Below are 15,576 nucleotides of genomic sequence, written 5' to 3'. Positions count from 1 at the left end.
AGCCCTTATTGCCGACGTCACGAAGAGTCTTTTCCCAACGACATCACGCACTAGATTTTCTATCAATGCAAACAATTTGCCGGAGAGAAAGTTTAGCCCAAAAGACATTTAAGTCCGGTCAATAACAGAACCGTTTTTTAGCCCAAAAGACATTTAAGTCCGGTCAATAACAGAACCGTTTTCGATCTTCCAAATAATAATGGCTTTTCTTATATAAATTTATATATGGGGGAAAAGAATGTTGATCAATAACTCCTCTGGGAGAGAAGGGTGAAAAACTACTCCCACTCTATTCAGTACTGAATTTACCTACGGGCACTATAATTATAATATAAATAATTTATACAAAAGATAAATGTATTTGTAAATAAGCGGATGTTAATCTATTGGGATAACTTTACAGTTTCAACAATGCCTCTTAACGAGTAAAAAACCAAAACCCGTTTTATTTAATTATTTTTAAATTAATTACGTTCTAAATCCAACCTTTCAATCGACTTTCTGATATTTGCAGAGATTCGATTTCTCCTCAGGCCTTGGGTGCGATTTTTACGAGGATGAGGAGTCGCAAATTGGAAAGTGTTTCCTTGGTTTGGATCGAGTCAGACATGGTCGACCGAGAGTTGAACGTTCAAGGAGGAATTCGCAGTGATAGTAGAACTTCGCAAGCCCGTTTCTGCAGGGTTTTTTTGTTTGTCAAATTTGACGACTATTAGTGGTCAACGCGATGGATATAGCGAGGATCAGGATAATGGTGCGACAAACATTGTTCTAAAAGGGCGACAGCCGGTTAATTTATTTATCCAGCTGGAATAAACGACAATTGTCGAGTCCAATAAAACTGTCAATGATTGATTAATCAATTTCAATAGTGCCAATGCAATTGAGAACACTATTACGTTGCATTGCCTATATAGGAAAATAAATTCATCTGGAACATCTTTTAAACAAATAATAATACAAGGGAGCAGCAGTTCAATCGATTTTTTGGGCTCCACATCAATCACCGGTAGAAAACGAGCGGCTAAATATAATAATTTCATAAAGACTTTTTAGAAAAGTTTTGTAAAAACCTTCAAGTGTTGTTGGAGGGGAGGCGGAGGTCGCCCGGCGAAAGAAACCTTCGGCCTGAGGGGAACGACCCGAGCGGAAAAAACGTTTGCCTCCAGATCCAAGCATTTGGGAAATTGGGAAAATTATGAAAACCCAGGAAAAAAGGGGAGTGTGGAAAGAAGGGGTGGCAAACAAGGGGCGAGTGTTATGCAAGAACGCAGAGCCCGACTTCAGTGCGGGTTCTAGAAACGTAACCCCCTCATTCGGCCAATAGAATGTGTGTTTTATAAAAATTACAGCCTTCTTCAAGGCTTTAAAAAAACTAGTTTTAAAAAAAATTGCAAAAGTAGATGCTCGTATAGATTTTCTTTTAGTTAACAATCCAGAATTATTCAAATTTTACTACAATTGGAAACTAGACTAAGCATTAGAAATTTTTTCAAAAGGTAAATGAGTTAATATTTTGCTTTGTAGTCTTTCATAAAGTACTTAGAGCATTGAAATATCTTCCAGATAAGCCGAAATTAATTAATCTCTAGCTTTCCACAACAATGAAAACGAGAAAGGAAAAGAAATAAAATTCATTCTACGAATTACGAACTTCATCAAAACAAAGTTCCGAAACGACTATTAAGTAATCGGATCAACAGCAATCTTGCAGAATTTGGCGTCCAGCCTTTCTACCACCCTATGTCTTGAATCTTGGCCAAAATAATGAACCCGAGTTGAATTGTTCAACTCTTAAGTTTGATTCTGTAATAACGATATGTTAAAAGAAGCACAGAAAACATATGTAAAAAAATCTAAATATCTTTTTTTACAGATAAAACTTCTCCTTGGGTATTTTGCTCATCTGAACCAATAATACATCTACAAACAAAAAAACAGACATAACCGATCCGACTGACTGATGAGGGCGAAATCGAAGATTGATTCGTCCGATCCAGCGATAAAACTACATTGTTCAATAGCTAGATTAATTTGTTGAAAACGAAAACCTTCTATTAATGGGCCGCCCAAATATAATCCGGCAAAAATAGATCTTCCCTATAAAAAGAAATGTAGGTCAACAACAGACTCTGTCTAGAGTGTTATTCACCGGTCCGATCTTTTAGCGGGCAAAAACCTTGTTTACGAATAAGTCACTCAAGTTTATTTGTTTAATATATTCGACAGGAAGAACTGTTATTAATTACAACTTGCTATTAGGGAGGACGGTGGATCATGCAATCATACCAACATTTATAAATTGTTATATAAACAATATTGAATTTTTAGGATTCTTCTTGAGCTATGAAGGGTGATGAAACTGTAGTTTGGTAGATTTCAGTCATCCTGATCCATCAGTATGACGATATTGCATCGTGCTTAAATTTTTCGTTTGTACTTAATGATGAGATTAGGGTTGATTTTGCAGCTTAGCCGTTGCTTATCATTTTATTCTTGCCATCCTATATGTTTTATTCAAAGGAGTTTTAACATTTTACCGTATTGAGTGATGGGTTTGTTTCAGTGCCTCGCCGTGCTGTGCTTGTATTCCTGACAACCACTGATAGCAAATTGAAAAAAAATATTTATAAAACACCGGGTGGTAGTAACATGATCGGAATCGAACAAGCTGTATGTAATTAATAAATATTTTTAAAAAATCATAAACCTAGGCGTATAAGCAGAGTGAGTCACCGACAAAGTACCTCAGAAGGTGAGACAGCGGTAGGTAAACCAAAATGATGGACAAACGACAAAACTACGAACAAAGCTGTATTGCTCTCTTCTGTTACAAGGTAGCCACGGTAGTATTATTTTGGATGGGGGGCGAAAATAGGGGTTGTGAATGAAGAATTGAGGGCGCCGCGGGATCGATGTCGCTCGGTGGGAGCAATGCCCCCCTTGCGTGGTCTCCTCCGATAAGGCCTGTCTTGACCCCTCCGTAGTCATTATCGCCTTCGAAGAAACTCCAATCAAAACACTTTTCCTCGCAATAATAAAATGTCCACAAAACTCTTGGAATTTGCTGCAAATCATGTCCCCAAGAGTTTTGGTATTTTCGCATTCCAAGTTGTCTGTTGGGCTTTAAATTTCTGGTTCGATATCGCGCTGTACTAACCCAGTTCCTGGGTTGAAAGCTTCGTGTAAGCTCGAACATAAAAAGTAGAATTGTATTGTACCAGAATCAGTTAATAAATGCAGAACTAAAATAACTATAATTTATTTTGTGATTTCTTCTTGCTATGTGCGGGATGACCATCATTGGTAGGAAAACATTAAAGCAGTTAACAAATTTATAATTCAGAGTAAAGTTGGTCAGTGTTCGATCATTCATGTTTACCTAGGTTACTCTGCCTGTCACGCGTGAATCAGCATTACGCCATCTTCAATGGTCAGTCAGGGATATAAATAGGGAAGGCACAACAACAAACCCACTAAACGCGTCCGGCATAAAACAGCGAGTGTAAACAGGCCAAAATGGATGGCTAGGGTACATTATGAAACAATGTTGGAACGCGCTTAAGACTTATTATTAGTTACCTTTAATCATCGGCCAGGGTTATAAGCAGGGTGAGGCAACGACACGAAACCATCTCTTAAGAAAAAGCGAAGTTATACACACCTAAATTATCGGAATCGACAAACTATGTATTTTCATCAGGCACATGTTTTATTGGTTTTTATGATGAACGCGCAAATTTTACAATGAACAAAAATTGAGAATATTTGGTTATATACAAAAGACACATTTGTTACATTAGGATATGCATGGTTTACAATTTCCATTCGGTTCCATTCCAATTAGTTTTAGTTTTTAATAGTTAAAATATATTCTAAATTGGTTGAGCGAAAGAGAGTGAGTGAGTGAGTGTGTGTCAGATTGGAAGAGAGAGAACAGACCAGATATAAATGAAAAAACAGAAATTATTAACTAATTTCGTGAAAATAGTAACTATTTTCAAATTCTAGTTTGTTTGACTGGATACAGGTCGACGGAAATATATAGTACCATCTATAAATCGTAGAATAAATGTTTTCTAGTAGGACTTTCGGCGTATTTCTGCCCTAGGGCGAAATCAAGGACTTCGATTGGACGCGGTGCGATGATAAATGTCACGATCCCGACTCGAAAGATGTGGGGCGGCCGGCTCCGCGGTCGGGGGTGGGATTAAAGGTGGCCTCCCTGGGGCGGCAGCTCCTGCTTTAAATCCTGGGAGAGAGTCTGCCGTTCCGACCGGGTGACGCAACGCGAGGAGTGAAAGTCTGCAGAATCAAACCTGTTATTTCAAAGCGAACCAAAAAGGGGCAAATCTCGTTTTAGATTAAAACCGCCTGTTTAAGTTACTATGTTTTGATTAGAACTTTTAGGAATTGTATCATCATCGATAACATGTTACTAATGGGTCTAAACCAGAGTACAGAAAACTTCCGCTAGTTTTTTCTATTGTCTATAGCTGACTCCTTAGATTTGGTGACTGATCTTTTCATGATTCCTGTTAAGTATGGTAACAGCACCCTCACCAAGACTGGCAATGTCACTACTGCAATTGGACAGGGTTAGACTCAGAGGAGTGGTAGGACTACTAACGGTTCACTGGCATCTGAGACAACATCTGCACAACATGGGCGTATATAGCGGTGATCCCATCTGCAGATTATGGAATGAGGAGGAGGAAACAACCACCCATATCATCTTCGAGTGCGAAGCAACAGCTCAATGGAGATTTAACCTAACATACGAAAAAAATCTAGGGAATGAAATTGTAGCAGCGACAGTCAATGACCTGATACTTCTAAGAAGAAGGATTGTGTCTATTGCACTGAACTAGGGAACTAGGAATGTACAATAAGCCAGAAGGCTGTAGTAACTGGCACAAACCCCGCTTCCTAGTATTCTCATTACCATGCCATACCATGGTAACAGACCACTCGTCCACTATCCACCTAGAGAAATGCTTTATTATCGGTCTTTCCTATATCCCTTCGTCGGCCAAGTTTATTATTCTTAGTCATTTTCTCTGATTTCTGCAAGTGTGGGACAGTTAAACGTGTTTATCCTGGCACTTCAGAATGTTCGTGTTTCTTAAGTTGTTGGGCAAAACTCGAAACATCTGCTAAACATAAACGATTGCTTTCTTGAAATAAATCAATAAATGAACTGTTCCAATTAAAAATGTAACTTTTATTTATATTTTTATTTGGAATCTCCTTGTTGACAATAACAAATTTTAATATCGTGCTGTGCAATTAGACAGAGATCATAGACGGAAGAATATCTGAGGGTATGAATAAATTTTGGAATGTACTTGATTATTCGGAAATCGTGAGATGCGGTTTGGTGTGATGTAGGTTTCAGAAAAACATTTTCTTTATCGTGCCAACGTTTCGATCTTTAATGAGATCATCTTCAGGGTCTGGGATTTACAAACATTGTTTAAATTGCTACTCACTCAAAGAGTTTGTTTTCTGCGTACACAAAGACTTTCAGTGAGTAGAAATACTTTGATTGAATATTTAAAAAAAAAAATTGTATAAATTCACTTTTTTCCACATCGTACATGTATTTGTTAAATTTAAACAATGCTTGTAAATCCCAGGCCCTGAAGATGATCTCAAGAAAGATCGAAACGTTGCCACGATAAAGAAAATGTTTTTCTGAAACCTACATCACACCAGCCCGCATCTCATGATTTCTGAATAATCATCGACTAACGGTCACTAATCACCACACATTTGGAATGTACATTGAATGATTTATAATCAACTTAGACATGAAAGTCGATGAGTGAAGTTTACACAGTGGGCGCTCTCTGAGTAGAAGGGATTTGTTTGCAATCAATTTGTAACCCCACTTAATAAGAACCGTTCAACAAATCCAAAAGATTTGTTTGAGACGCACTCTTAAAACGCGTCAAACAAGCCTAAACAGCGAGGATAGGCGGACCAGATCGTCTTGGGAAGTTGAAATTTTTTTATTGTCCATCTTAAAGTTTTAAACCTTTCTAACTGTTATTTTTCAACGTCAAATAAATTGAAACAAATAAAAACCGGGCGTCTATTGACTTTCTTTTGAAAACTGTTAAATAAGAGGCGAAAGTTGTTAAATGAATTATTGAACCCTTCCCTAAAATGGAAACTCCCACATCTGAGAATGAGGAAAAACAATTTTAAACAAATTCACAAAGCCTGTAACTTAAAAGTTTCCGATCATTTTGTCCTGTCTGACGCGATTGGGCAATTTGAAATATTCTACGTTTATAAGGGATATAATCTGGATTAGTCACCGATGCTCATCGTTCAAGTTTAATAAAAAAATATTTTTGTTTGTTTTATTATTGTTTATTTCATTCCGGTCAAGAATATATTAATAGAAAAATTAGTGTCATCAGCGGCTAGCCGAAGGTCATGGGTTCGAATCCCGCTCGTGATACTAATCTTTCATTTCAACCAAAAACCTTAGATAAAAAGAATAATCAATTGGAATAATTAATATGGTCAATTATCACCACTAAGCAAATACGGATATATTTAATACAGTTGAAGCTGGGTTTTGGTCTGCGAGTGAAGTGAACTCATGCTGAACCGGCATTGCGTCAATTATTGTGTCGTCTTCACTCGCAGGTTTTTGAATTGGTCAAAAGCGTTTTGGCATTGCGCCATCTTCAGTGAGGAACTTAATTTATTTAATCATACAATACACACAGCTTAATACGTAGTGAAGAATTAATCTTGCACAAATTACGTAAGGTGTTACAAAATTGGGCGTCGCTTTTGCAAATTCTGTAGTTCATTGGCAAAAGGCGTATTGGAAATAGCTGTTTATCATTTTCTTACGAATTTTAATAAAACAGTGTACGTAAACCAGATAGACAGGCCCCGCGGTCGTCGGTTAGATTCCGATTTTCGCCACTGATCTTTTTTACTGACCCCCCCCCCCAAAAAAAAAAAAAAAAAAAATGCATATTCATATATCTACAACGTCTCCTCTGGTTAAAATGCAAGATTATAAGGCAATAATAAAAAGTCTCTGAGTCGGGTGAGTGGAATTAATTTTTGTGTATAACGCTCCGGAATTCATTAGTCCTGCTTTCACTTCCTGAAAGGGCAGAGATGGTGATTATGTTTTAAAAAACTGTTTTGTAATTCTCGCACATATTAAAACAACTTAATCAAAGCGTATCGCAATTATTAATGGGCCGGGACTTTATTTCGGAGAGCGCTTTCATTTTCAGAAAAAGCAATTTTAGCACATATCGCAATTTAAAGCATAATCTTTTTGTTTTTATATTTTATTTCCTTTTCACTCCAGTTTTTGTTAGATCTTTTTTTATTCTGGAACAAGAAAACGTTTCAAGACAAGTGAAGAAGTTATCTTTGCTGTTTTAGTCAGACGCGTTTCGACATATCGTCTTCAGTGCTGGGCTCTGGTGCCTTTCCCTGCTTATATCCCTGCCTGACCTGATAGCGAGTAAAAGCAGCCTTAAATGATCTGAAATGACCGAGCAACTATTCATTCTCAGGGACTTTCGTCACTCCCTCATTAAAAAGATATATTTCGAACTACTTTTTGGCGTTTCACCAAAACAAAAATTTCAAATACATGTTTGTTAGAGATATACGTAGAATGAGATACTGACCCAAACCCAAAGATGAAAAATTCCGAAACGTGCCTGATAGACCAGAACAGCAAAGCTTATTAATCGTTATTAATCACGGATGAAAACGTACTCAACTTATTGGACAACCTGTGAATCTTGTATATTTTAACATTTTGAAAAGCATAGTGTTCAATAGACTCTAAACGTTTTTTCATTTAATTAAGGGTTTATTCAAATTCATGGTGTATGAAATTTTAGGAAGGAGAAGAGGCGAGATAGGGTCATAAATTATTTTCTAATCTCATACGGAAAATCGATTTTTAATGTCGTTTCTAGTCCCACGTGCATATCAGAACACGGAAGTGTGTATTCCCGGTATCATGAGACCAAAAAGAAGAGTGCTCTATCTTGAAGAAGGGAGTGATCGCCTTATTTGTCAAAAAACAACAGATGGTGCGATTGGACTTGTAAGAGCTGTCAACAAATATACAGCATGCATTGTCGATCCTGACGACTAATTAGAAAAGAATATTTCGATGTTCTTTCTTCTGGGAGAAAGGACTGTTGCCTAATATTTTGGGCAGCTTTCTCCTTGTGCCGGGCCAGAGGGAAATTTTTACTTACCACCGTATCAAGGAGTCGGGCCGGCTTAAAATAAAAAAAAGAACAACTTTCCAATGTGCGAACCGGTGTCTGGACGATTCACGTAATCTGCGAAAACGGAATAAAAGCAGCTTTTACTGCCTGCTACTGTTCCTCGCAGTTCGAACACTTAAATGTATTTTAAAAGAACGTCCTCCAACATTTCATTTTCAGCAATAACAGCTGTATGACCAACGGTGCTGAAAACAAACATCGCACTGAAAGATCCCATTTCTCTTTCTTGTATTAATAAAAAAAACTCAAAGAAAAGGGCATGTTCAATGTAGACGACCGACAATTTATGAGAGGAACTCGTGGAAATTGCGAATATTGCTTAGTTCGGAATAGCCGAAGACGTTTATGAGGGGCGGTCATGAGGGTCAGCTCGATCTTTGACAAGGGATTTTACAAGGACCGTAAAACTCGCAAAGGCACCGAAATCGTGCCTTTGACCTCTACGGGGCGTCGGCAATTACAAATACGACGAAAACCGTTTTTACAGTTTTCAAAATCCTCCGGATTCTAATGGATTCAACAGTTATCCTTCTCAGGTAAAAACGGCTTCTTCAATTTTTAACAGGCCGTAAGCCTGATCAATAAGGTTTCGCCGGCGGTAGTAAAAAGACCGAAGAAATATTTAAACGCCTTTCTTTTAAAGAATCGATCTTACAAAATCGATTACGGAAACGTTCATGCAGAAAAAGTAAACTTGCAAGCAATTTCTCATATGTCTGAATGACTCCATTGCATGTGTGAACCGACGGCGGCGGAGAGAATTCAGAACAATGTCATACCGATCAATGTCAGTATTATCCGTAATTGATACATTCACTAGCTGTCAGAATATAAGTAGGGTGAGCAACCAAGACCAAACTATTGGTTCATCACTTCAGACCTCAAGAGGAAATCTCACCTATTAAGAAGTTCGGGCGCAGTACCAGTATGGTGCTATACGTTTTTTTCTCACATTCTGCTATCCTCATGGTTATAGTCTGCCAAACGCGCTTCAGCCTTACATTGCCACGGTTTTGCACTATGAGGTACCGACATAAACCCACCCCTGAACATGGCTAAAACATGAAACACGTCCACTGAAGATGTGTAACTGTCAAATACCGTCTGGCTGACAAAAATTAGCGAGGATAGGCAAACCAAGCTAATGTAGATAACTTTAGGTTTATTACCCCGCAGTCCACAGGAAGTAATATATCCCAATTTCTAGCTTCTGTTTGGACAAATATTTGAAATGTGACTTTTTCAAAAATTATTTATTGATCTGAATATTCCTTAACTCCTAATCCGGATTAATAAAATTACTGCTTCCAACGACTACTTCTGGTAGCTGATAGAATATTTCAAGAAATAATATTATACTTTGGACAGTTCCTTGATATTGAAAACAAATTCTAAAGGTAACGGCATCAGTGTCATTTTTCTAATTTGGTCGTTATCAATCGTTTTGGTCTATTCTCTATGTATGTCAAACATCTGTTGATATGGGTAAAGCGAGGATAGATGAATCAATATTACCCAACACTGGAACGCATCTGATTGAACAAAATGGCCAGAAACTACAAAGCAACAAGGTTCAATGACTAAAAGTCAATCGATGTACAGGTCCCGATGCAATATGCACGGATATAAGAATCTATTCCGAAGATTGAAGATCAACGTAGACACTTCGGAAAATTAGTGTTGTTTACACACTTGGGATACGAGTTCCCTTTAGAATACAGACATGCAACATTTACTGCAGAATTCAGCTTCTCGGAAATTTAAGTGGATGCTTTTAAGTTATTGTTGGAGGGTAAGAAAGTCAAAAGAAAGATACATACATTACATAAAGAACTTAAAGTTAAAAGTAAGTAAGATGTTTGAAAAGGAAAAGCATTCAAATAATCACAGCAAAATAATTTCATCCGGATAAACGTTCTTTTGGTATGATCATCGCTCGCAAAAATTAGGCTCGATTAATTTAAATAGGCATTTGAGATGATCTCACCCAGAGGAGAGATTAAAAACAGACTGTCCAGTGTTTATGCTTTTTAGGTTACAAGAAGAAAGCAAATACGTACGAGGCTAGTAGAAAATTTGAACATCTGTAATAAAACCCGGTTTTAATGAAAATTGTTCTTTTTTTGACACATATTGAGAAATTTATGAATTTAAATATTATTAATGTAGACTAGTTACATAAGTTCCAAATTGGATTGTAGTATGCAAATTTCGACCGTTTAAGCAATAGGCTATTATGCAGAAATGAACTATCGCTTGTAAGATTAAGTGAGCAATCTTTATAGGTTAAAAGCAGCAGAAATTATACCAAAACATGACTTAACCAACACTGAGTAAACTTGGCCTTCTAACGGAAACAAATCGGAAATTCTCAGTTGACTGTAATCGGTGAGAGCTGGGTTTTTTCGCTAATGCAGGAAGTTCTCTCATTGTTCTGCCGCTAAGTCGGAAGGGCGACTTTCTCTTTTTCAAAAATTGACAAGTTTCACCTTCTCGCGATACATATATGTTTCGCCGGTTTTTTCGTGTTGATCATGTGGGCGAAAGAATCCGAAATACCAGAGAGTCTAGTTTCTGAGAATCATAAGGTGAGACTACTCGCAGGAATTTTACGCCTCTTGATCCTCGGCGGGATCAACGTACTGCAGGACGCACAGATTGTATTAATATGTAATGTAATAAGTTATCAATATGCAATTAATAATTGATTTAGCGAATGAAAAATGATCATGACCTAGGGTCTTATAATCATCTTTGGATTTCGTGAATGGTAAAATCTTTTTCCGTTTTTCGCTGCCATCATAAATTATGTTATTTTCATCATCCCTTATCTCTTTTTTAAACATATTTATCGATTTATGAAGAGTCTTCCTGAGTTCTACTCATGTCATGAACTTTGAATATTTTCGAACCTCCTGGTCCGCCAGGTCTCGCTCTGCTCAACACTGTGTCTAAACGCGTCATACATACCAAAACAGTGAGACTTGACTGACCAGACTGATCACAAACGACCATACAGGTTCATCACCCCCCAAGGCTTAAGAGGAAATCCCACAATTTACAATCATATGTTCTCGGAATCATTCTGATGGACTTTGTTCTTTTTCCTAACCGAAAAATCTTTGTTGGTGCAATAGTTTTGGTATTATCAAACGTTAATTTAAACTAAAATCTAGTTTTGTAGTGAATTTCCATTATTCTGCCGTAGATATTACATCAGCTAAGTGTTAACCCATTCTTTTGTTGTAGCTCGTGAGTCTTAAACAAATAATTAGTGTCATTATTTATTTCTCCACGTGCATGTTTTAACTACTATTACGAGACCTGTTTATTATTATAATTAGTGTCTAACAATCCTTTTTCGATTAGCGAATTATTTTGTTGTTAATTTTTCCAAATAAACAAAAATTTATCAAAGAAGTTTAGCTGAAACAATATTTTAAGGTTTAATGATTAAATTATCATTATTTAATTAGTTTTCGGTTTATTATTAATTATTATTTCTAATTTTTATGCAAAGACGGTCGAGAAGAAAAATTAGTATCACGAGCGGGATTCGAACCAACGACCTTCTTCTCAACCAATTATCATTTCAGAGGGTTAGGGCTTGATATTTTCTCCTGGATTAGGGTTAAAAATTCATCTATATGCACATAAACACCATAAGATGTACTTATTATGTTAATTGAAAATATCAGATATTATTACGATGTCCTTTCTTCGTCGATAAATCTTTTTTCGTTTTTTAAGGTTTATTTTTTAACAAGGCAATTTTATAATTGTATGATATTTTTAGTTAGCTAGAAGAATGATTTCAATTTGAGGGGGGGGCTTTTATGTCGGATGACAATTGGTGCCCTCTAGAAATCCGTCCTTGGGGCCGGATTTACGCAACATATCCTGTCCTGCGTCGGCACAGGCTTCCCTACGCCCAAAGCGAACTTGCAAAATTTGCATGCGGCCACAGGGGAAATAACGGCCCTCGAATTGTTCCTTAAAATATAATAAGTTCATTAAGTCCGGAGGGGGGAGGGAGCGATTCGGTGTTGATAAAACGGGGTTGCGCTTACTTGAGATGCATTTTATTCATAATTCACATATTGTTTTTAACCATTGAATCATTTTACATATGAGTTTTTTGTTAGGTCTGAGGGGTGGAGAAGCTTTTTAATTTGTACTGATCATACTGCTCGCAGTGCCCACCGGTAAACATGGTAAACTGCCAAAACGTGACTTACAGACCAAAAAGAGGGAGGAAAGCTGGACGAGGATGATCAGAAACGACCAAACTACAAGCTCGTCACCCTACAGTCTACGATAAGCAACCTCTAATTCCTACTACTTAATTCATTCATATCATAAAAGCACAAATGCAAAAAGTACCCCCAGCTCGTGTCCTGTATGAACGATTGTAAGAATCGGAATATACCTAGAAATCTTGCCTGAATCACATGGAATTTATAATTACCGGTTAATTGTAATAAAACTGAATACCTATTAATACATTTTGATATTTGTTCGTGAGGTCGGCAGGGAATGGACCTATAAAACCTGATGAACCTGGTCAGCCTTCCGAGATCTGTCAGACTTGTTATGGTATTTCCCCTCGTAAATCATGGACTTGTGTCAGCACTTCCCCCTGCTTATTTCCCTGACAAACACTGAACATAGCAAACTTATTCTGTGATATTGTTGGCTAACACAGAACCAATGGATTTTAATAATGACCTCTGAAGGCTGGTTGTTTTCGATCATCCTTATCAACCTATCCTGGTTGGTTTGGTCTGTCAGTCTTGTTTTGGCATTACGCGATAATCAATTGTGGCCTTGTGCCGGTGTTTCTCCCTGCTTATAACCCTGACAGACCATGAACATAGCAAACTTATTCTGCGATACTGCTGACTAACATAGAACTAATGGATTTTAATAATGACCCCTGTATTTTGGTTGTTTGCGATCTTTCTTATCAACTTATGTTTTGGTCAGTCAGGCAGTTTTTGGCATTACGCGATAATCAATCGTGGCCTTGTGCCGGAGCTTCCACCTGCTTATATAGTCACTGAACACATGAACCACCATTCTTCGATAATGCGGCTAACGTGTTAACAATTGATTTTATTGATGAATCCTGTAGTTTGGTCGTGTCTGATCATTCTTCATTACTATCCTGCATGTTTCAATCTGTCAGACGCGTTTTGGAATTTCGCCATCGGTAGGTACTTCGCCCTGCTTCTCCTAACAGCCACTGAACATAGCCGACTCTATTCCGCAATATTGTCTGGGATTTTGGTTATTTTGATTAGCAGTTTGACATCTTCAAAAAACAATGCTTTAGTTTTCTTAGAATAATTAACTACCAAAGATATAAGCTTGGAGAGGCACCGAAGCAAATCCAATCTTGGCGAATTCACAGACCCTGTTCTCCCCCTGAATTTGACTGGCGAGCATACTTTTCAAAACAATCGCCAAAAAACAAGATATAAACTGACTGAATGGTCGTTTGTAGGTCACTGAATAAAAAACAATTAACAACCATCGTTAGGTGATAAATTTTCAGCGAATATTTATAAAATGTGGTTTTTATTTCAATTGAAATTATTTAAATAAAAGGTAAAATATGTAGTTCTTTATGGAATTATACGTACTCTTTTCTTTGCGTGATTATAAATTAGAAAAGTGTAAAAATATTTTATTGCTCAGATTATGGTGGTGCTATTGAGGATGAGACCGATGGTTATAGCCAAGTCATTCGTTAAAATTGTACATAGTCTAGCTTTAAAGAAGACAATATGGCTGTAGTTTTTACAAAATGCATTAAAGTGAAAAGAAAAGACTTACCGTCCCTAGACATGCCTAGCCTGAGGCACTTCTGGAGCCTGCAGTACTGGCATCGGTTCCTGTTGACCCTGTCAACGAGACAAGCCTTGCTCCTGGGGCATTGGTAATTGACAACCGACGACTGAGACCGCCTGAAGAACCCCTTGCAACCCTCGCATGTGATCACACCATAGTGGACTCCACTCGACTTGTCACCGCACACCTTGCACGGGATTATTTCGATTTGGGCTGAAACAAAAAGGTGGACATTAGTACTTGCCAAACTAATTATCAACGATTCCATCGGATAATATAAATACACAATAGATATGATTTTTCTGAATGGAAAATAAGATGAGGATGAGACGATAAACGAGTTGAATTATGACATAAAAATACACGCCATATAAACGTAGAAAATTTGATCAAGAAGCCACGAATAATAACCATAAGGTAGATTTTTATATTGTACATTACGCGGAAATTTCTTATTTTTATTTAAAAAAAAAAACTCGAAGAAATAAGGTTTCCGTTGTTTAGAAGTTTATATTTTGCTTCAGAAATAAGGTAATAAAATATAAAAAAGATCTATTACATTCTGACACCATTCAGACCATACATCAGCATCGAGGGAAGGAAGTGTTGGTTATTGTAAGGAAATATATCATTTCAGATTTGATTCTTTTTCATGAATTCTTAGTATAAAAAGTATTAAAATGCAAAATAATAATTTAAACAATATAAGTTTGATAATATTATCTAAAAAATGAAACGACTTGTCTGTGAAAAACAAGGAACATTTCTACATTATTTATTTATTTTTATTTCAATACTTTTACTGTTATGTATGAAAATGTAGATTAAAATCATAATTATAAAGTAAGTAAAAAAATTCACACAATTTTATTATCATTAAACGATTTCTATATTGAAATACTACTGTTGCAATAGAACTAAAGGAAATAACGTGTCTCTTAAAGTAATGACTGTTGGGTCAAAAGTCAATATCAATAATTGATGTTGTAAGATTTTCTAATGGGGTCTGCGGGGTGATGAGCCAACCACCCACAACAAATAGGAAAAGATTACCAGAGATGGCTCTGATTGACTAATAAAAGATCCTGCACTAAAGATGACGAGAAGCCGAATCGCGTCCGACTAGAACAGCGAGGGTAGGAAGATCAGAAATATCAGCGCCGACTAAACTGACTTTTCTAGATTATTTTACTTTGATTATAGAAATAGCTTAGACACATCACTGAAGATGTAGAAAAGCTGAAATGTGTCTGAAAGAGCTAAACGGCAAAAATAGGACGAGGAGATAAATTCTAGCTTGGTAGATACCGGCCATTCCACAAATATGGAAAAATTAAGATTTTTTTGTTTTGTGAGAATGATTGGTTATTAGGGATATAAGTAGGGTGAGACACCGACACAAATCAAAGAACATTTGGAAAAGCCA

At 36.9% G+C, this 15,576-nt stretch overlaps 1 protein-coding gene and 1 long non-coding RNA gene across 12 annotated transcripts in view; one reads left to right on the top strand and one right to left on the bottom strand.

Moving 5' to 3' along the window:
- LOC106664475 overlaps positions 1 to 15,576 on the top strand; it is a 177,961-nt gene that overhangs the window by 34,254 nt on the left and 128,131 nt on the right. The gene's annotated exons all lie outside the window — the stretch shown is intronic.
- LOC106664467 (probable nuclear hormone receptor HR3) overlaps positions 1 to 15,576 on the bottom strand; it is a 132,464-nt gene that overhangs the window by 21,304 nt on the left and 95,584 nt on the right. For all 11 annotated transcript variants that reach the window (XM_014390174.2, XM_014390175.2, XM_014390173.2 and 8 more), the window contains one exon: positions 14,136 to 14,363. In XM_014390174.2, coding sequence (XP_014245660.1) covers positions 14,136 to 14,363 — 228 coding nt within the window. The remainder of the gene's footprint in view (positions 1 to 14,135; positions 14,364 to 15,576) is intronic.

Source organism: Cimex lectularius, unplaced genomic scaffold (assembly GCF_000648675.2).
Source record: "Cimex lectularius strain Harlan isolate CLEC.00 unplaced genomic scaffold, Clec_2.1 scaffold13, whole genome shotgun sequence".
NCBI lineage: Eukaryota > Metazoa > Arthropoda > Insecta > Hemiptera > Cimicidae > Cimex > Cimex lectularius.
Note: the sequence above shows the minus strand (reverse complement) of the source record. Positions and strands in the feature narration are given on the sequence as shown.